This window comes from Prunus avium, chromosome 2 (genome assembly GCF_965620075.1).
Source record: "Prunus avium chromosome 2, drPruAviu1.hap1.1, whole genome shotgun sequence".
Taxonomy (NCBI): domain Eukaryota; kingdom Viridiplantae; phylum Streptophyta; class Magnoliopsida; order Rosales; family Rosaceae; genus Prunus; species Prunus avium.
In genome coordinates, this window is record NC_142285.1 from 8624275 (window position 1) to 8647141 (window position 22867).

Genomic DNA, 22867 nt, shown 5'->3' on the forward strand with positions numbered 1-22867 from the left:
CGATGGCAAAACCAATCTTTGGGTGATTTTCTCCTAAAGCTACATAATAATTGGCTATAAGAGAAAGACCGCGGTTTGCTCTTGATGTTGGCTTCATGTCCCTAGTTGTTGAGGGTGATACTCAGGTAGTGCTTAATCATCTTGGCCAGGCTGATAGTCATTTTGGTGCATATGAGGTTCTTTTTCGTGATGTTTTGGTTTTGGCAATCAGTTTTCATTATATCTCTTTTAAGTTTGTCTCTAGATATTATAATAAAGTAGCTCACTCCCAAACAACTTATCTTTGAGTTGAGATGAATATAAATTTTGGTAGGAGGATGAGTCTATTTGGCTTACTCACCTCATGCAGAATGATGTAGGTAGTGAGAATTCTTAATTAATATATTTAATAAAAAAGTTAATGATTCTCAAAATAACATGATATAATCTACCACCATTATATTTGGTACAAATCTAGATGCTTAAAAAGTATAATAATTAATATTAGTACATTTGGTAATAAGATAAAAACATATTTAGAAACCCTCAACGAGGTTTACTCTAGCCCAAGGGGAAATGGCCATAACTTGTAGGGGTGGTTTCAGTTCGGCAACCGAAACAAAACGAGGTAACCGAGTACCGACCGAGAGGCTATCGGCTTGGCCAAAATGAAATCATCGCCGACCCTCTATCGGTCGGTTGCAGGCTATTTTGGCTTCGATCGGAAGTCGTCAGTATTGGGTGACGTCGTTAATGAGGCAACATCTGCGAGAGAGAGATGGAGATGAAGAGAGCAGATCTCTGCTTAGCGATGGCAGCGTCGAGGAAAGATGAGATTGGGTGGGGTAAGGTGGCTGCAAAGAGAGGAGAAGAAGTATGGCCTCGATCCAAGAGGAGTGCGGTAGATCTGGCAATATTATATGCTCCCTATTAACACAACATGAATTCGCAAAAAAAATTTAGTATTCAGGTTGGGGTTATAGTGTTATGTTGATATCGTGTTGACCCGTTAAGCTAACATATTGTTTCGTTGTTTATTCACAAATTCATGAATCCACCAGTTAAGAGGGGGTAATTTTGTAATTTGCTATTCTAAAATCCCTACCCCTAGCATTTGTCTCTTCATTCTGACGGGTAGCGCTTCACTTTCTCTCTCTCCAACCTCATCTTCTCTTCTTATTGTGATCTCTCTCTTGCTCTATCTCTGTCAATCTTCCCTTTCCTTCTCTTCCCAGAACCTCTCTCAACCTCATCTTCTTCTTCTTGCGATCTCACATCTCTCTCATGTGCATGGTGGGTTTGATTTGTCTGTTACTTATTTTGTGGGTTTGATGCATATTTGCTTATATCTTCTAACTCCAATTGTGATTTATTGGTTTTCATTTAATATGTTTTGTGAAAATTTTGTTTTATTGATTTAGGCTTGGTATTTTGTGAAGTTGAGAGATTGAGTTATTAGGATTGGGAGAGGAGGAGAGAAAGATGAAAGGGGGGCTACAATGTGGTTTTGTACGTGGTTTCATTTTTTGTTTTCCAGTTTTCAATTTTTTATATTCGTAACGGGTGAAACAGGTCGTGTCGTGTGATTCACAAATTGTAATGGGTCATGTTCATGTTTGATATTTTCCACCCGTTTTCTTAACGGGCCGTGCCATGTCAACTCGCTTTTCTTAACGGCTTGACACGAACACTGCAAATATGACACGTATGTCATGCTTAGAGTGCGGTGACTAGGAAGAGAGGAAAAAGGAGAAAAAGAAGAAGATAAGAGAGAGAGAGAGAGAGAGAGAGAGAGAGAGAGAGAGAGAGAGAGAGAGAGAGAGAGAGAGAGAGAGAGAGAGAGAGAGAGAGAGTGTGTGTGTGTGTGTGTGTGTGTGTGTGTGTGTGTGTGTGTGTGTGTGTGTGTGTGTGTGTGTGTGTGTGTGTGTGTGTGTGTGTGTGTGTGTGAGAAGAAAGATCGATTCGAGAAGAAAATAAGGAGAGGATATGGCACACAAAGAAAGAGTGGCTAGAGAAAATGGGGAGAAAAAGACGTGTACGGGTTTTAAAGCTAATATTTTGTTTTTTGGTTTTTTTGTTCTTCTGGGAAGCTTTTAAATATATTTGTTATACTCATTTTCACAACAAAGTGATTAGACTAGTGGTAGAGGTTAGAGGTTCGAGTCCCATTTGGCGCATACATATTGAGTCATTTAAAACGTAAGGACTATTTGGAAACTACAGGGGGCATTTCTACAAATAAACCTTTTTGCAATATTTACCACACAAACATAAGGTTCCCTGGTTTGGAATACAATAATAATATTTGCACCACATTGATGACCACTTCTCTAATAGAGGTGGACTATGCATATGTATGTGGACCCACCTTTACTAAAGAAGTTGTCATGAATGTGATCAGTAAATATGGTACAAATACCAACACTCAAATAGAAAACTCAAGTCTTATTTTTGAAATAAGATAATACCATATGTCAATCCTCCAACAAGAGGCAAACAATTATGAGACAAAAATTAGGTCAAAATGTAGATGATTAGAAAGTACATGATAACATTAATAGATTTGGCAACAACATAATGAAAAACATACGATTTAGGAACTAATTTTTCAAACTCAAACCTTTTTTCAAAAGTGCATTACTATACTGTAAATGGAAATACGACCAAAAAATAAAAATACTGTAAATGGAAAACAAACTTGATAATAAAGAAAACAGTTCTATGTAGATAAAATAGATAATCCAACGGTGTGCGATGTTTAAAATAATGTTAAACGACCCGAAATCCAATAGTTGGCACAAAATCACAGGAATAATCTGACCAAATAAAAATAAAAATAAAAATCATAGGAATAAAAAGAAGCCAATTAGAAAATATGGTAATAATAACATGGGTAGATTTAGTAACAACATACAAGGAAAACCATATTTAAAAAAAATACCATGCCACACACGAATTCTATTCTCAAAACGTATTCCATAAGTTTCTAAAATCGTATATGGTATTTAAATTTTATACCAAACAGCCCTTTACAAATCCATTGCATTTTCCCTATTTGATCTGTATTTTTTTGTTGTTAATTAAGCTAATAAAATTGTTTTTTTATATTTAATTTTAGGAACTGATATATATTCGTGCGTGCCGTGTCTAAATTTAAGGGGCCCGTTTCTATAGAAAAAGAAAAAAAAACTCACATTTGTGCTCTCGCTTGCTCGCCATTGTAGACTCCTTCACAAGGCACCAGGGCATAAAGAAAATCCAATACCAACACCAAAAGAATCCCAATATATCTTTGTGCGGTCGAAATTCCCATTTTCAATGCAACATTAGGACCACTGGGCGCTAGGGTTTCGATCTCAGATCCACCGCAAAGGGTACAACCGCCTTCTGGCACTGTCTTGGGAGATTGTTCTACTGTGAATTTCAATCTCCTAGGATCATTTGCATGGCTTCTACAATGCCGTGATGCTTTTCTCTTTCTGTTTTTACTTGTGCAGATTCAGAACTGATGCTTTTCCATTTTGTTTTTCATTTGAAATTAGTTGCAAATTTATTGGGCTGCTCTGTTTGGTTTCTGAGAAAACCTATGATTGTTTGTCTCTGGCATTTGAACTGTTCATCTCTTGGAAACTGATATTGGGCTAAAGTAGATGCTGCTACTATTTTATGTATGTGTTTTGATTACTTTAATTTCTTGTGCTGAGAATCTGAACCTGACGTTGATGATAGGATTTTTGAAGCGATGGAAGGGTTACGGCAACTGGAGGCTTTGTGTGAGAGGCTGTACAATTCGCAGGACTCTGTTGAACGAGCCCACGCTGAGAACACTCTCAAATGCTTTTCTGTGAACATCGAATACATTTCACAGTGCCAATACATTCTGGACAATGCTGTGACTCCGTACGCGTTGATGCTAGCAAGTTCTAGTTTGTTGAAGCAAGTCACTGACCATAGCCTTGCTCTGCAGCTTCGTCTTGATATTCGTAATCTCCCTGACTTTATCTGTTTGCTATTCTTCTTCTTGTTTGCATCTTACCTTTAATGTATGAAATTGAACAATGTGGAAATTTGTGTAGGGAGTTACCTTATTAACTATTTGGCCACTAGAGGACCTGAGTTGCAGCCATTTGTGACTGCATCCTTAATCCAACTCTTATGTCGACTCACCAAGTTTGGGTGGTTTGATGATGATCGATTTCGGGAAGTGGTGAAAGAGTCAATGAACTTCTTGAACCAGGTGATGGGACTTTCTGTTTATAACTTGTAGTTGTAACTTCTTCAAGTACTCAGCAATCTATGTTCTTTTGTATGGTCTATTGTACTAACCTTCATATTTATTTATGTATGTGTGCATATTTAATGTGCATATATTTTCATCATGAACTTCTGTTCGTCATTTGATACTGAAAATTTTAGGATTCTGTGGCAATGCTGTTGCATTGAATCTAAGATAAAAGTACTTTGAACAAACATTATCAGCCAGGAAACATACACTATCAACTACTGAATAAAAATACTAGCACTATCAACCAGGACACATACAACAAAACCGCATTACATTGAATCTAAGATAAACAGAATCTTACTGCCAACATCCTTCCAGTTCTCATATATATAGTACAATGGTACATCACAAAACATAAAAGAAACTGAATCCTATAGAGAGGTCCAAAATCGAATACATCACAAAACATAAAAGAAACTGAATCCTATAGAGAGGTCCAAAATCGAATTTTATCTCACAAAATCCCCACAACCTCACCAGCATACTTTTCGAGTATTCTTCTATTTCATTTTTCGTCCACACCACTGAAAACACAACCATCAGACTATAGTTCCATCCAAGGATGAAAATATCGGCTGATATATCCCATTTTTTTAGGTGTTGATACAGATACCGGGGGGGGGGTTGGGGGGAGGGGGGAGGGGTGGATGAGTAAGCCTATTTCTTCGGCAATATATCCCCAATCACCCCGATATCCCATATTTACTAATATTTCCTGATACCAGACAAATAACCAACAAATTTGTCTTCAGTTTTGAAATTAATCAAAGGTCCCAGCCACTGAATCAATGCCAAAAACCAAGCTCTAATACTTAGTAGCTTCTCATTTCTTCTCTTCTCAGTAAGCAAATTTCTTGTACTGTATTGAATTTCATGTGCTCCATTTGCTTTGTAATATTGGTCTATTAGAACTGTGGTACTACATGTGAGTACGTGTGCTACTCCTTATATTGAGTACATGTGCTACTCCTTATATTGAGTACATGTGCTACTACTTAGAGATTGAAGCGGTTGTGTTCCCTATTTTATATATTCTAGTCAGTACATTTTGCCGATAACTGTAACTCACAAACAATTTGTTTTACCAGGCAACATCTGATCACTATGCCATTGGTTTGAAGATATTGAGCCAACTTGTGTCTGAGATGAATCAGGTTAGACTTCAATCTTTTTTTCCGTCAGTCTATCATCATTAAGGCAATATATTACCTTTTAGTTACAGAAAGTTTCGTTGATTTTTTTGTTGTTGGTTATTTACTCTTGTCTTACTACCATCCTGTAGTTTCTTTAAGGCATCCTTGCATGGTTAGATGAATGTGTGTGTTTTGAATATTTATTTGTTGATTTTCTTCTTCATGAACATCAATAGAGGTTAGTTTGAGCACTCAAAGTTTGACCTTGGTTGAACATATGTAGGCATGTTATTATTTGATTTAGTTTCACTATTGATTCGAAGTCACTTCTCAATTTTGCAAATAAGAATTGAACTTACTTTTGTTTTGTTTCCATCAAATGGCCTCTCGTTTTCAAACTATCCAAGTTTTTAATATATACTGACTAACATTTGCCTCTATGTTCATAAACTACTAAATGGTCAGCCTAATCCTGGGTTGCCCTCAACTCATCATCGGAGGGTTGCCTGCTCCTTCAGGGATCAGTCTCTGTTTCAAATATTCCAAATATCCTTAACTTCATTGCGTCAACTGGAAACTAATGGTAATATGATGACGTTTGTTCTGAAATTGTTTGGGTTTCTCCCTTACCACTGCTTTCTAATATTGTACTTCTTGTGATGCACAGTTGCAAGTCGATTGCAAGAGCTGGCTCTTTCTCTTTCGCTTAAATGTTTATCTTTTGATTTTGTTGGGACATCAATTGATGAAAGTTCTGAAGAATTTGGTACTGTTCAGGTATTTTCCTCTTTTGTTTTGGATTTTTAACCATTTGAAGGTCTTCCAAGGAGTCCCTTCTGTAATGGATCATAAATAATAATTTTCTAGTAATTTTACAGATTCCATCTGCTTGGAGGTCAGTTTTGGAGGATCCATCAACACTTCAAGTATTCTTTGATTACTACGCCATTACAAAGGCCCCCCTTTCAAAGGAGGTTAGTATATGTAATTTTCTGTTTGAACTAATTGTTGATGATTTCTGTGATTGGAAGTTTTGTATCGGATGATTGAAGGCACAATTTTTTTTTTCCAACACTTTCTTTTAATTTTGTCAAGTTTTTAACTGGCATTTACTTTGGCATGATACTGTGCTCATCAATGTTTGGTATTTGGATTTTTTATTGCGTGTAAATCCATTTCAGCATCCTCATAACCCCAAAGATTTTTAATAGTGAACTAACCTAACTTGGTTGAGAAATATTTGGAGTTGTGAGGATGCTGAAATGGATTTCTTGTCCATTGCTTGTGTAGTTGTTTTTGTGATATATTAAAGTTCCTTCTTTTCAAAGGGAAAAGAAAAGAAAAAAGAGTTATGAGGGTGTTATGCATGTCATGGAACTTGTACATCATGTTAATTATCCTGATTCCTATGCATACCGATGAAAAGAATAGGAAAAAGGCAAAAAAAGAAACCAGTAAAACATCTGTTGTTTTAATAGTTCAAAGAATCATATGAAGTTGCCCAAGTACCAAGATCATATGCAGCACGGTCCCCTAAGCGATTAAAGTCTAATCCACAAATGAATGACATATTTAAGGTTAAAATTAGATAAGCAAGAACCTTGGAGTAAGTGAGAAATACAAGATGAAGAAAGTTGAGAACAGTGCAAAACAACTGGTGATTTTACTATATTTTCTAGCTAAGTACTCCACTTTTAGCCTTTGGAACCACTCTACAAGGTACATTGCTGAGTTCTTTTAGTCAGAATCTCTTTCTTTTGTCCTTTATAGCTCCATCAACCATGCGACAGTGAAGAAAATGCCTTCTTGAATAAGGGACATCCCTTTCTTTTTCTTTTTATTCAATTTTATAATCTCAGCAACCATGTAGTGATGAAGACTCATTGCCTTGCCTATTCTGCTATAGCTGGTCAGGTGATGAAATGGCTCTGTGGTAACAAATTCTCTGCAGTTAATATTCTGCCTTGGACCCCAAAGCTGCATTCCCCCTGAAATAAGAAAAAAAAGTCCTTAACTGTGAACCCAATACACCTGCAAGGTAAAAGTAGAAAAATCTCCAACGGACAAGTAGGAAAGCTTCACCCCATGATGAACAAGGTTCTAGATTTCCTAGAAACTTTGGTTTTATCAGCTCTTTGGGTAGTATTTCAGTGTTTCAGTGGAATTTCTCTCAAAACCAACATATTTAAGATAAATTTTGGCAACGAAGTAGAAGTGTTAACCAGTAAACTAAACATCTCAATAACACATGAGTAAACTAAATGGGCTAACGATTTTGGGGTGAGGCTGTTTACGATTCACAACCAATGAATGTAGGACGTGATCAATATTATTCAAATACTCTGTATTGACAAATATAACCCATATTACTTAAAATATTCTCAATATAATCCTTGTTAACCGATAAAAATTCTTTTGTCAAATCAATAAATAATTAATCCAAGTTGTTGTAAAAACTTATACAATTCTATTCTATACAAATGAAAACAAAATTGATATATATCTGATACAAATTGTATACACAAATTATTAAAGAGTATATAGATCACTCACAAGTATTGTTTTCATTATACATGCCTTCTGTCTAGCATGGATTAAATGCCTAATTTATGAAGTGTTGATTGTAACATTTCTTAATGTTCCATTCTAAATTTCTCTGTCTTAAAGCAAATTTTGGTATTTTTTATTTATTTTCATTGATATTTCCACTGATACTGATACCTCTACCAATATCGATATATCCACCAATAGTGATATTTCGACCGATATTGATATTTCCATCAATGTTTCTGTAAGTCCTGAGTACTGTTATATGTGCGGGTATGTATATTTTAATCCTTAGCTATGGAAGGTCTATAGCATGCAACATTCTCACAACTACTGAAACCAGGCAGATTGCAAATTTCTCGTAGTTAGTATGCCCACCTAGTCAATCTTTTGCTTTTACATTGGTTGCATTTTAAGTTGTCTTAGATAATGTTTGGCCTATAGGTATTTTCAAAATTTATGGTGTGTTTTGGGCAAGTAGCAATAACTGTTGCTGAGCTTGTATTAATGCACAAAGTTTTTATGAATATTTATCTAAGTGTGATCTGTAAGATGTTCAGTAAATTTTGCGATTTAAAAAGGTAACTAGGTCAATGCATATAGTTTTTAAGTAGGAAACCTAGTAATCTTATATTAGTAGAAAATGGTGAGTGCACCAGCTGTCCACCCAAAAGATACAACCCTCAACGTGCAAAAAACTAGACACCAGGAGTGTAACACAAAACAGCACCTAACCAGGCTGTAAGCAGAATAAAGCCACCTAAGCTACGATCAAGAAACTTAAGACAGAGAAACTTTGCTGTCCATGTTTAGAAGAAAGAATCGCAAGTCACGAAACACTGGAGTAGTTAAAGCCCATAACGAGGTTCAATTTATCTCTGAATGATTGGGAATGCTTTCCGTGTCAATTTGTATAATTTACATAAGGACATAGATCAAGAATATTACTAGCAAGTACTAATACTGAATAAAGAAAAAAAACTGTCTCTTTTGGGCTAATTTATTGCTGATGATGGATATGTTGTTGATGGATCCTTGTCATAATGCTAATAAATGTTTTATCTTGGTTTAATTATTTATTTTTTTGTTTTTGTGTAAAGTACATCCTCTGAAAGAACATTTTTAGTAGTTCCCGATAACTGCAAACACATACAGTTACTTCACGTATGTGCAGGCATACAGCAGTGGAAGTCTTTTTTCCCCCCCTATGTAATATGCATTGGTCTTTGTTTGTTGGAGTATAAATTTTCTTCGCCCACCAATTAAATAAATGTATTTATTGTTGTTTAATGCCTTGAAATTGAGTTTTCACTATGGTTCTTTCTAGGCACTGGAGTGCTTGGTGCGACTAGCCTCTGTTAGACGTTCTTTGTTCACAAACGATGCTGCCCGTTCTAAGTTTTTGGCCCATTTAATGACAGGAACCAAAGAAATCCTACAAACTGGGCAAGGTGCGGTTGGCTTGTCCCTTTTCTGTTGCCGTTTGTTTGTAATGTATATTGTACTCTAATGATGATGAATGGAAAATAATTTGTTTGTGTACATTTTTGGTAATTATTAACTCCTTAGATATAATACTTATTAGAAACTTACTGTATATGTATATATTTTATAAACTTATAGATATTATTTTGTTTTCCCGTTTTGCTTTTTCACGCTTTTGCATGAAAAACTATGGACGATTTTTACCCATACTTATTCTAGGTTGTAGTCTTTGCCATTTATTGATTGGGGCTAGGATTTGTATCTATATCAATGATTCAAAAGGCGCACATCAGGCACACTTCACTGTGAGGTGCATTCCCTATGCATCGGAGCGCCGAACTCAGAGCCCAAGGTAAAGGAGGCACTGTCAGGGCGCGATTTGTGCGTGATGGAGGTGCAAAAGGCGCTGTGCGTCTGCACTCGCCTTGTGTCTGTTTCTCCCCCAACAGCTTAGATCTGGGCAGATATGAGCCATATCTGACCAGAGAGATGAGGGAGCAACCAGACGACGTCAATGCCGGTGAGAGATGAGAGATGCTGGTGGGGGATGGGGTTAGTGAAAAGCAGAGAAGAATAGGGCTAGTGAAACGTAGTGTTTCACTTGTGGGCTGGTATTTTAATAAGTTTTCTCTTATGGTCCCAGCCCATATACTTACTTACATGTCCCAATTTTTATTTATTTCAGCCATACGTTTTATATCAATGCATATGACCCAAATATATATACATTTTATTATAATAATAATAGGGATTTAAGGCGTTAAACGTAGCGGGACTTATGCCTCATGAGGGTTTCCATAAAACGCCTCGCTTTATGCCTTAGTATAATAAAACTTTGATCTATATTTTACTTTTTCTGAGTTTTAGACACTTGTCAGCTATTGAGTTAATACTGTAAACGACTGGCCCGAAATCTGATTGGTTAATTTAAGAATTATATGTTTCATCTGTTGGGTTTTGTTTTGTAATGATTCGTTTGGACTGAAATCAGGTCTTGCTGATCATGATAATTATCATGAATATTGTCGTCTTTTGGGACGTTTCCGAGTGAATTATCAGGTAAATCTTATTCTTTTTGGTAATTTTGACATCAGGCTTTTTCTTTGGTAAGAAATACCCAAGAGTCATTTTTGGTATCTCTGGTTAATCATATAACTACGTATGTGTGTGTGTGTGTGTGTGTGTGGGTGTGTGTGTATATATATATAGTCTACATTTTATTTTGGATATTTGTTAGAGTAAACTGTTGAATTCGATCTACCCCCTAACCCTTTTTTCTTAGAATAAATTTCCCTTGAACTGTTAAAAACAGTCAATTTCCCCTTACCGTCAAATGCATCACATTTCATCCAATTTGCTGTTAAAAAGGGTCACAGGCCTCTCATGTGACACTTCAATCATTAAAAACATTATTTTTTTGGAAAAAAAAGAAGAAAAAAAGAAGGAAAAAAGAAGAAGAAGCACCCACCCTATTCTCCTCGGCTTCAAGCCTCCAACCCCTTCGTCTCCCACCCATACCCACCTCCCCATCCCTCAGCTCATCCAAACCAGCCCACTACCTCTCTCTCTGATATTAATTCGGTGGTGGGTTGTGGGGTTTCAAAGAAAATGGGTTGGGGTTTGGGTGGTGGCTGCGTTGGTGATGGTGGACCCATGGGTGGGGGTGGTGGCTTCATGGGTTGGGGTGGTGGCTTCGTGGGTTGTGGTGGTGATGGTGATGAAGCCATGGTGTTCCTGAGATGGAATTTGAGGCAGGGAGGAAGGGAAGAGAGAGAAGGCTGCAGGGTACATGATATTCTTTAACGGAAAATGTGAGAAAATTCAACAGTAGCGGGTAGATTGGCTAATTTCATTGCTTAAGGGTATTCTAAGAAAAAAGGTTAAGGGGCATATCCAAAATTAGCTACAACTTCAGGGCGGATTTCGACAGTTTACTCTATCTGTTTTGATGTACAATGATTATCTTCAGGGGGTTATTGTTGTGAAGATTTTGTACCTTGAAAAGGTGAATTTTAATGTGAGATTGTGTAGATAGCTTGTAATTTCTCATGCTGATTATGAATTTCTTTTTCTGGCATGCAAATCTTGCTTTGAGTTGATCAACTTTTTGCTCATGCTCATTGAATTTCTAAAATCTGTTGCAGTTGTCAGAGCTTGTGAATGTGGAAGGCTATAGTGACTGGATTCGTTTAGTAGCAGAGTTCACATTAAAGTCTTTACAATCCTGGAAGGTTGACTGGCTTTTGTCTCTTTATTTTAAGCATTACCCAAAGATTGTTGCATATTAGGCTGTTAAATGAAAACACTTCCACGATAAATTAGTGTCACCCTTGCCTTTGTCCCACGTATGGGGTCGGCAATTGATCTACCCTTCTTATATATTATACTATCTTTTAAATCTAAATTTTGTAGATCCTTTCATTTTACTTCAACCCATGTCAGTCTTGATTGGCCTCACAATCTTTTTCCTTCTATTTAAATTAGTCTTCCTTTAGTTAAGTGCATCTAGTGGTCTATATTGTATGTCATACCATATAAGTCTAGTCACTCTTATCATATAGTTCTTCATTGTCAATCCTAATGTTTCTTTAATTCACAAATTTTTGTTCTGTTTTGATGTAGTCACTTTTACCATCTATCTTAGCACTACCATCTGTGCTTCATGGATGCAGAAGAAAATAATATTGCTGTAATTGCTGGTTTCAATATGAGGCCACCGAAGTTTGTTTATATTTTAATTACTTACTTCGACTCACAAAAATACCCTTGAAGGTAAAACAGTAAAAAATCAATAAAGATAGAAGACAGCACAAGGGCTATAGCTCAGTTAGGCAGAGCACCTCGTTTACACAGGCGGTTTGATAACCTGCTACTAATTCTTCTTCTGTGTTTCCAACAGATGCATTGCTCTTGCTTTCGCTATAAAGTCAAAAATTTCATTCGATAAATATTACTTGTCCTAGTGTGTTTATAGCGCCTGGTGGCCAGAACTAATTATCTGGATTAAAAAATTGCAATTTGAATTACTGACAAACTTTTTCTTCTTGCCAGTGGGCCAGCAGCAGTGTATACTACCTTTTAGGACTGTGGTCTAGATTGGTGACATCTGTACCATACTTGAAAGGCGATGCACCCAGCTTGCTTGATGAATTTGTGCCTAAAATTACTGAAGGTTTCATCACATCAAGATTTAATTCCGTTCAGGTATACACCAAAAGCTTTTCTGGGTCAATATTATAATTTCACTTTCAAAGTTGAGACAACACTCTCTTTTTCTTCTATTACTATTTACAGGATGGATCGCCAGATGATCTTTCTGAGAACCCATTAGACAATGTTGAACTTCTTCAGGATCAGCTGGATTGTTTTCCTTACCTCTGTAGATTCCAGGTCTAGCCTCTACAAATAATACGCGCTTGTCTCGTTTTCAGTTTCAAGAAAATATTGTTTTGCAAATGGTTAAATGACTATTTTTGTAAATAGAATTGCATTTAAAGATGTATCCTGACATTGACATGTGGAACTGATTTGTTTTTGTTAAAATTGGTCTTGTGACCACCTTTCTTTGGATTGCAGTATGAAAGCAGTAGTTTGTACATAATAAACATAGTGGAGCCTATTCTGCAAATATATACGGTATGAGCATTTATAGTGAAGGATGCCTTTTGGAAATTAAAAAGAAAAATTTGTTGACTTCATGTTTTTGATAAATTCTTTTGAATTAAATAGGAAAGAGCTCGAGTGCAGACCAGTGATAACAGTGACCTCTCTGTTATTGAAGCCAAACTTGCTTGGATTGTTCATATTGTTGCTGCAATTCTTAAGATAAAACAATGTACTGGGTGCAGGTAAAGAAAACAAAACCACTTTTCCAATCTAAAGAAAAACTACATTTCTTCCTTTCTTCATTTATCTTTTCCCTTCAATGCAGAGTGTACCATGGTATTGTTACTACAATTTTTTTATTTATGGTTTTACATTTTTCCTGTGCAGTGCTGAGTCACAAGAAGTACTTGATGCAGAACTTTCGGCTCGTATCTTGCAATTAATAAATGTCACTGACAGTGGGGTACACAGCCAGGTACAGCAGCAGGAATGACTACCTTTTTAAATTTTAGATTTGAAGTGAATATTTACCTTCTAATGCTACATTATTCTTATCTTTCTCTGCCTAATTTGGTGGTTTTTCGTGTCATGGTTTGATATAAAATTAATCTTACCTTCTAATACTAGGATACAGATACAGAAACAAAATAGTATTTATTATGAAACTATAATACAGTTTATATTTTCTGGAAAAAGAAAAAGTAACAAACGTACCCGTTGGTTCCATTGCATTACCCATTAATTACCACACACATTAAATAAGCAACCTCGATTGTATTTACACTGTTCATATGCATTGAGGCTGGTTAATTGGGTTATTCCTTAGTCACCTTCTTTCTGAAAAGTATGTCTTTTTGCAGTGGAAATAAGGCAAGAAATTAGCTGTCTTTTGAGTACTTTGGTTAGAGAGAAATAGGAGAATCTTCGAGAACTATAGTGGGGACGTAGAAGAGAATTCTTGGAAAAGAGTCAGGTTTTGGGCATCCTTATGGGCTTCTCTTTCTCTAGCTTTTGGATCTTTCATTTCTGCAATTGTACTAGATTGGGGTGATGCTGTAGGATAGCTTTTAAAGTTTGTATTACAATGTATGAAGTATATGTTAGAGATTTTTTTTGTTAGGGCTGCATCAATTTGATGGTGGACTTCTGGTTCACTAAGTTTTGTATTGTGATTTTAGATCTTTAATAAAACTTTGTTTCTCTTAAAAAAAAAATTCCTAATAAGGATGCAACTAGTAACATTGTTCACCTTTCTTTACTTTCTTTTAATCACTCTGTCATTTGGCAGAGATATGGTGAAATAAGCAAGCAAAGACTAGATCGTGCAATCCTTACCTTCTTTCAACATTTTCGGAAGTCTTATGTGGGTGATCAGGCCATGCATTCTTCAAAGGTAATTAATTTTTCCCTTCCATTCTTTAAAGTTATGTTAACATTGCGCTTGAAGCTTCTCTTATTGTTGCAGCAGTTATATGCCCGCCTTTCTGAGCTTCTTGGACTTCAGGATCATCTTTTAATGTTAAATGCGATTGTTGGCAAGATTGCTACAAACCTGAAATGTTATACTGAGGTGAAATAGTTTTCATCCTTTGCTTATGTTAGATACTTTTCTTTATTCTGTTTTGCATTTTAATCCTTGCCTATTCTCAGAGTGAGGAGGTCATTGGTCACACCCTGAGTTTATTTTTGGAGCTGGCATCTGGGTTAGTTTTGTTATTTCAGTATTTGGTTTAGAGCATTGGAGTTGCTTGTTGATTTAAGAGAACCTCATTTCCCTTAATGGTGCTTACTTAATGTACCACTATAATTCTTTTTGCAGATACATGACTGGAAAGCTACTTTTGAAGTTGGATACTGTCAAATTTATAGTTGCCAATCACACTGTAAATCCAGATCTGAGATGTCTTTCTTTTACGTTTACAGCTTTGATTTGAAAATCTTGAGTCTCTTGTCTGAAAAGTTCTCATCTTGAATGTCTCTTTTCAGAGGGAGCACTTCCCATTTCTAGAAGAGTATAGATGTTCTCGCAGCAGAACAACTTTCTATTACACAATTGGTTGGCTAATATTCATGGAAGACAGCCCTGTGAAATTTAAATCTTCCATGGATCCACTTCTGCAAGTACTCTCTCTCTCTCTCTCTCTCTCTCTCACACACACACACACACACACACACACACACACACAAATTTTGCTTATGTGCATGCTGTATAATCTGCACATGTTTTCTTGCACTCTTCATTAAAATACTTGACCATACTGATTTTAGTGTTAAGTTCGCTATTGGTTATCAATGTGTGGTTTTCTTTCTCATAATAGGGGAGAATTTACAAACCTGCTATACAGTCGTCTGAATAAGAATGAATTTTATTAATGAAAGTGAAAGCCAGAACAATGAACTTGAACAAGGGGTCCAGCTATCAAGAAAATATAGAATAACAGCTACTCATTGTTACAAGCCAACTAGAAGAAAACAATCTCTTAAGTTATTGCAAAATTCCAAATCCATATGGATAAATTAAAATGGTATTTCCTGAACCCTAGCAGAAACGGAAATCCCGGACCTTATCCCACAATAAACCCACTTCTACCTCACATTTGTTTTAATTTCTAAAAAAAATCCTCTTGGTCCTCTCTGTTTATTAGTCATTGTTGCTTGAGTTCTTTGAAGAAAGATTGTTGCTATTTGTGTATTGCCAACGTTAATTATTTTTGTAGGGTTTAATTTTAGTTACTCATGTACTATATGTGGTATTTTAGGTTTTCATCAATCTGGAATCAACTCCTGATTCAATGTTTCGTACTGATGCTGTAAAGTATGCGTTAATTGGGCTGATGAGAGACCTTAGAGGAATTGCCATGGCCACAAATAGGTAAATGCTTCTTCATTTTTTGAATTGAATAACATAATATTTTTCTTATGCTCTTCTCTTTGAATAACTTCAGTCGCAGAACTTATGGGCTTCTGTTTGATTGGTTGTACCCCGCACACATGCCACTTCTTTTGAAAGGCATTTTGCACTGGTCTGATACACCAGAGGTAAAGGATATGTTAACTTCTTCCTTTATCGAGAAATTCAACAGAGTTCTGATGTCTTAAGTGGTTAAGCCAACAATGAATTATCTAAACTTTCATACTTTGGAACTGAACCATTAGTACTAATTAAGGATTTCCACATTTTCTGAAAGATTTTATTAAAAATAAATAAATAAATGTCTTGTGAAGCAAATGCAAAAGCCTGTTTCTTGTTCAACAACCCCTTTGCATTATATCTTGTAGCTTGTTGATCAGGTAGAATTAAATACTTATCTCTTGATATCATTGTTGTCTTCCAGTCCTGAAATCTATCTCTGTATTATGTGCATGTCCATCTACATTTGGTTCCTTATTTATTTCTTCCAAAGTCAATGGTTATAAATAATGGTTATTCTTTTCTCAAATTTTCAATACTTAATGCTGCAGGTGACCACCCCTTTACTGAAATTCATGGCTGAGTTTGTACTGAACAAAGCCCAACGTTTGACTTTTGACTCATCTTCTCCTAATGGCATACTTCTTTTCCGAGAAGTCAGTAAATTGATTGTTGCTTATGGGTCAAGGATTTTGTCTCTCCCAAATGTTGCTGATATATATGCCTTCAAATACAAGGGAATATGGATTTCTTTAACTATTCTCACGAGAGGTGAGACCATGAACCTCTTGTTTCTTGTAACAGTAATGTGGGTTTAAGAAAGGCATGTTAAAGGTGAGACTGTGAAATATTGATTGAATCATGGGCGACCTTAACAATTTAATTTATTCAATGGGAAGTTTAACCTGTGAGTTGTGGTCCAGTGGTTGGGGGACTTGTTGGGGAACCGCCTGTTTGGGGTTCAAAACTCACTGAGGTACCTATCTCACAATTATTGCCAGAGTTTCCTTGCCCCCCAAAGATTGTAGGGTTCAGCAGGTGGGCCCCAGTTTGGAAGCTGAGTCAGCAAAGCTGACAAAGTGGAGTTCTGGGTTGTCAAAAAAAAAAACAAAGACAAAAAAAAAAGGGAAGTTTAGAGATGGAAAGACTGAACATGCATCAATGTTTTATGTATGTAAATTCTTAAAAGAAATATGATTACACAAAAAATAATGTGACCGTAACAAAGACAAGCTAAAGAGTCTATGAAGATAATTGGAGAAAACCCATCAATTTGTAGTTCAACAAATAAGCTCGAAGTGAATAAATTGCAGATACCATAAGAAAACTGATGTTTAGATTTTGTTTTTCATTTCTGTTATTTGCCTCTGTTTTAATAAGAGCATCCCAACTCTTTCTTCTTCTTCTATTACTGCTATTCTTTTCAAATTGAAAACAGGAGACAACAAAATAAAGTTCTCTTTCAGAGTTGTGCATTCAATTTAATTTTTTTTTTCTAGGACAGAATTGCAAATACTATTTTTTTAGCTAGAAATGCTGTAGTGGCTGTTTCCCTGCTTTTCTGGTTGAATATTAAAACAAATAAATAAATAGCTTGTAGAAATGTTATGTTATGAACTGATTCTAGTGTGTTGTTGCCAAATAACAGCTCTTGCTGGAAATTATGTTAACTTTGGGGTGTTTGAGCTATATGGTGATAGAGCTCTTTCTGATGCACTTGATATTGCACTGAAGATGACATTATCAATTCCTTTGGCTGATATATTGGCATTCCGTAAGGTACATGAACTTTTGTTGCAAGTCTTCTTTCGACATCTATTAGTTTTGAATACCTGGTTGGATTTATTTTAACTAGAATCATATGGTTTTGAATGTCTGCCTGTTTGTGTGCGTACTCCATCTTCGAAGTTTGATTTTGTGGGTACTACTTGTTTTGTGTGTGTGTGTGTGTTTGTGTGTGGTGCAGAATATGAGATTCTAGCTAATATGGAAATTCTGAGGAATTGGAATTTGTTGCGAATCATTCAAAGTGGACCAACTTATTATTTTTTAATGAATAGTTAGTATTTAATACTACTTTAAATGATTGTAAATGAAGTTGGAACGTGCTTGAACTTCAGCCAAATTAGGTGTTTCAGTCATTCTGACACCAAAACCTGGTATAGGGTATATCCTTCCACCATTTTGTTGAAATTACGTCGACACTTAGGTTTTTTTTGCTGGAAATTGTGGAAGAAAGCCTCAGAGTCCACCAAATGTCAGTGGAAATTTTGGAGGCTAATTAAAATTATAATAACAATGGCTGGGAAGTGGAAATAGATGTGCCATGCAATCCCTCGATCTCCTAAACAAATACCTTGGAAATAATCTTGTACAGGCTGGTCACAAGACTCTGCAACACCTCCAACAAGTCACGCACAGCCATTTCCCATCAATTATTTCCACAGAATATGAATATGCTAGTCTTGAATTATGATGTATTTCATATAGGTTGTTGGGTTAACCACAGTTTCTGGAACAAACTATAAATTAAGAATTAATAAAACATAAGAAACAAAAAAAAATAGTTCCTTCTATTTGTCCGAAGAAAAAATGGGAAATGAGAAAACGCTGTTGTTTGAAAAGCATGGTTCTGAACTTCTAGTCCTTGCTGAAAATTTTCTCATGTGGATGCTTTTTTTATACTTTAAACATATCATGCTCTTTAGTTTTCTTTTGCATCGAGTTTTTTCTCTTGCTTGAAATTTGTAGGAAGATCTTTATTTAGATTTTCTTCTATGTGCAGCTGACAAGGGCCTACTTTGCATTCTTGGAGGTTTTATTCAACAGCCATATAGTTTATATGCTGAATCTGGATACCACTACTTTTATGCATATAGTTGGATCCCTTGAATCTGGGCTTAAAGGTCTAGATACAAGTATTTCATCACAGGTACGTGTTATGCCAACTTCTATGGGCGGAGGAACTCTTCTATCATTATCTGCACGTCTCAAATTTTTTACTCCAATTGTTGTCAGAAAATAACTTATGAGTGAACATTTTTTGCAATTTTTTCTTAATTTTTGTTCAGAACTAGAAGATCAGTCATAGAAATATGTGTCCAAGTGAAAAGAAAACTAGTCTGAAATGTAGAAAATAACTTTGCTTCTCAAGGGCACAAGTCTGGTTTTGGAATAAGATTAAACCTTTCGTTGCCACCAGTTCTACTCCCTCAAGTCCAATTTCTTGCCTAACCCTCGGCAGTCTTTGGCAACTTTCAACGGGTTACCAGCCAGTCAGTGGCAACGCCTCAGATGATCAATGGCTAGTGACTGCTAATACCCAAGTGTTAACCCCCAACCAGCCAACACTGTACTAGTAGAAATCTGGGTATTGTGGTTATTGGAACTGAAATAGAATAGTAATGTTTATTTGGAAAACAAATGTCAAAATTACTTAAAAAATTCATTCCACCGAATAAAGTTTCTGGCAAGCAATTGTTGTCCCAAAAAAAAAAAGGAATCTCAAGTAGAAATGTGCTTGTACCAACTGACCAGTTACTTTTCTTCATCCGCGATCATATTTTTCATTATTTTCATTATTCAATCCTAAAATTTACCTTTTGCGCTAGTGTGCATCTGCTGTTGATAATTTGGCTGCTTTCTACTTCAACAACATCACAATGGGTGAGGCGCCCACATTACCTACTGCGGTCAATCTTGCTCGTCACATTTCAGACTGCCCCAATTTGTTTCCAGAAGTAAGTGGGGATCTGTACGTTGTTGCTCTAATTTCTGGGTTATGTTACACTTTGTGCTTAGTTAAGTGGATATGCTTTTCTTTGGCATTGAGCTCCAATATTTTAAGTGTTTGCTCTTGTCTCACATAATAACTTGAGGAAATGCACAAATCCAATTGACTTGTATACATATGTTTTGCATTTTTTTAGTTCAATTAATCCCATGTCTGGATGTCTGTGAATCAAGTGTTTGTGTGCCTCACCGTTAAGAGGACGAGGTCTAGATGTATATATGCTCTTGTGGACTTCGGGTTGGTTTTTTTTTGGGAATTAGGTGGTTATAGTTTGGTATTCAGAATGGAAAACTTTTTTTTTTCCTTGTTACAGAGCTGAATAGAATCTTGAAACTTGAAAGTCTGTAATTTACAATATTGAAAAAGTTTAGTGCTCAGAATAGCATTTTGTGTGAATTATGTGCTGTCAATGATGATTATAATTTTTGGTCTTGTGTCAAACTTCTGCATGAAATCACTTGCATACCCCATGTATATGAAGTGAATTGAATACGCTTACTCTTTCTTTAGGTTTCCAAACTTTGATGACTTTTTATTATTTTGTTCCTCCATGATTACTCAATTTCTTAGGTTATATTAATAATCTGATTGTTTTTTTCTTTTATATGTAAAGATACTGAAGACGCTATTTGAGATTGTTTTATTCGAGGACTGTGGCAACCAGTGGAGTCTTAGCAGACCAATGCTCAGCTTGGTACTTATTAGTGAGCAGGTGATACTTTTACTTGAGTGCATGTGTGACTTTTAATTTTCATATTTTACCATGTTCAAAACTTTTAGCCACACACACAACACATGTGCGTGCAACATCAGTTTCTTAAATGCCCCTTATTGGTCAGTTCATTCTACCTTCATCTGATACACTATTCAATTTTCTTTTCTCTCTGTGTGTGTGTGTGTGTGTGTGTGTGTGTGTTTGTGTTGTACTTTTATTTGAGCGCATGTGTGGCTTTTTACTTTCATATTTTGCCTTGCTCAAATCTATAGCCACAAACACAACAGGAATGTGTGCAACATTGTTTCTTAAATGCCCCTTATTAATCAGTTCATCCTATCTTCATCTGATACACTATTCAATTTCCCATTCTGTGTGTGATACTTTTATTTGAGTGCATGTGTGGCCTTTTACTTTCGTAGTTTACCTTGTTCAAATCTTTAGCCACAGAAACAACACGTAATGTGCAAGATCGGCTTCTTCAATTTCGTGCTGTGTGCGCGTATGTGCTTGTACTTTTCTTCTGCCAATTGAAAAGAATGTTTTCTTTTCTCTATTCAGCTTTTAGTACATTTCTTGGAAACAGAGCAGATCTCTCTCTCTTTCTCTCTCTCTCTCTCTCTCTCTCTCTCTCTCTCTCTATTAACTGTTAATCTTGAAGGATCCTCCTATTATGTATGGTACTCTCCTCCACTGTGCATTTCATAATGTAAGAACATATTCAAATGTTGTACGTTTGCCTTGTGTCTCAACAGTAATTGTACAGTATTTATATATAGTCTTTAACCTTTCTCTGTTCTCATGGCCTTCCTGACCAACGAAAGGATGCTCTCCCTTTGCGTTTCCATACAGAAGTTGCACGTTTGAATTCAGTGCCTTTTATGTTTTTGTTCAACTCATTGTGGTGGGCCAACTTTGTTAATTCTTCTTGTATCAGCATGGCCAAATTAGCTGAAACCCCAAACTACTTGGGCTGCATTTGATAAAGTTTTTTAGTTTAGTTTTTCATGAGAGAGAAAGAGAGGAAGAAAGAGAAAGAAGTGAGGAAGAGTGATGGGAGAATAGATAGAAAGAAAACCAAAAACCAAAAACCAAAAACTTCACCGAAAGGGATTTGCGTTGATGGTCCCAACCTTTTCACTTATCGTATGTTACTTTATATTTTACTGAAAGGTGGTCTTTAACTTGCAGATGTTCTCTGATTTGAAAGTTCGGATCTTGGCTTCACAGGTCAGTCATGCCTTCACTATTTTAAAGATCAAGTTAATTGGATGGGCCAAACACAAACTTTTTGTTTGAGTAACAATGAATTTAAAATTGAAATATATATATTTTCGAACAAAAAGAGTGCTAAATCACAGCCAAATCATCTTTTCAAGTCTTATACGTGTATTTTAGTGATAGGGAGAGAAAGATGCGATGTTGCAGACTGTAATTTGGACTATTGATCAGTTTGACTTTTTCGTGAATGTGTTTTCACAGTCTAGCAACACAAGCATTTGTCATGCGATATAAATCTGACAAGAGAATAGTTTTCTAGAACCCTATGTATCTCTTCAAATTATTGTCACCTGTACATGACTCTTTTTGCATTGACCTGCAGCCAGCGGATCAACATCAGCGGCTTTCACAGTGTTTTGACAAGCTTATGGCAGATGTTACCAGAAGCTTGGATTCAAAGAACAGGGACAAGTTTACCCAAAACCTGACAGTATTCAGGCATGAGTTTCGCGTGAAGTAACTCTAGTATTCCAGAACATGAATTGTACGTGCTGAAGATGTTAGAAGAATATTTTGCTGAATACTTCTAGTCGTAAACGTGGAGTCTCTGGTATTGGGAGAAGGCTTTCTCTAGTTAGAAATAGAATCTCTGGTATCGAGAGAAAGGGAAGCATATTTTTGAAGTTCATGGGTTGGTGGAACTGGAAAGGGCATTACAAATTTTCTTGTGGTGGCCGTATAGGTATCACTATAAGGTTTGCCGTACTGGTGGTTTGTAGAAGATAGTGGTGGGTTTGACATGTAGTTTAAAATGGCCAGTTCTAATATTAGTAAATCAATTCTTTTGAAAAAGAAAAAAGCAAAAAAAAAAAAAGGTGTACATCTCCTCAAGTTTATGTTTAGGGATGGATCAGTTGTAAGCCTGTACATTAACCTTTACATATTCTTTGTATTTGTTGATAATAGGAAAGAAAGGAAAAAGATTTAAATGTTTGTTCTAGTCTCTTGGGCATCTCTCTTTTCTTGGCTCTTTTTGGTTTCACCTGGAATTCCTATCTAGAATTAGAAGGGGGGTTTGCAGGCCAGACATCAAGCACATTTGACAATTTTATCTGCACCAAGAGTTGATTCTAATATCATCTAAAACTTTTAAATGTTCTATTTCTCTTGTTTTCTTTCTGTTCTTATATTC

At 36.0% G+C, this 22867-nt stretch overlaps 1 protein-coding gene across 2 annotated transcripts; it reads left to right on the forward strand.

The window, feature by feature from the left end:
* Nucleotides 1-3120: 3120 nt before the first annotated feature.
* Nucleotides 3121-22675, forward strand: LOC110765244 (ARM repeat superfamily protein). 2 transcript variants are annotated; one of them, XM_021968328.2, is made up of 29 exons: nt 3121-3353; nt 3709-3962; nt 4056-4216; nt 5353-5418; nt 5863-5980; nt 6065-6174; nt 6276-6371; nt 9272-9395; nt 10421-10488; nt 11574-11660; nt 12481-12633; nt 12724-12819; nt 13006-13065; nt 13159-13277; nt 13423-13510; nt 14324-14428; nt 14501-14605; nt 14686-14738; nt 14855-14918; nt 15022-15156; nt 15795-15907; nt 15981-16074; nt 16498-16717; nt 17595-17725; nt 18732-18878; nt 19558-19686; nt 20353-20451; nt 21646-21684; nt 22058-22675. In XM_021968328.2, exons 2-29 carry the CDS (start codon nt 3722-3724, stop codon nt 22193-22195), a joined length of 3159 nt encoding a protein of 1052 aa, XP_021824020.2. In that variant the 5' UTR covers nt 3121-3353; nt 3709-3721; the 3' UTR covers nt 22196-22675. The 2 variants fall into 2 exon arrangements, with proteins under 2 accessions (XP_021824020.2, XP_021824021.2); XM_021968329.2 differs by having other exon boundaries at nt 14504-14605.
* Nucleotides 22676-22867: the final 192 nt, after the last annotated feature.

Excerpts from the sequence above, each read along its gene's own strand:
- LOC110765244 (XM_021968328.2), top strand. The coding sequence starts at position 3,722 with ATGGAAGGGTTACGGCAACTGGAGGCTTTGTGTGAGAGGCTGTACAAT. Across the intron at positions 5,419-5,862 it reads TTGTGTCTGAGATGAATCAG|CCTAATCCTGGGTTGCCCTC; the intron begins GTTAGACTTCAA and ends CTAAATGGTCAG. Across the intron at positions 14,606-14,685 it reads ACCTGAAATGTTATACTGAG|AGTGAGGAGGTCATTGGTCA; the intron begins GTGAAATAGTTT and ends GCCTATTCTCAG.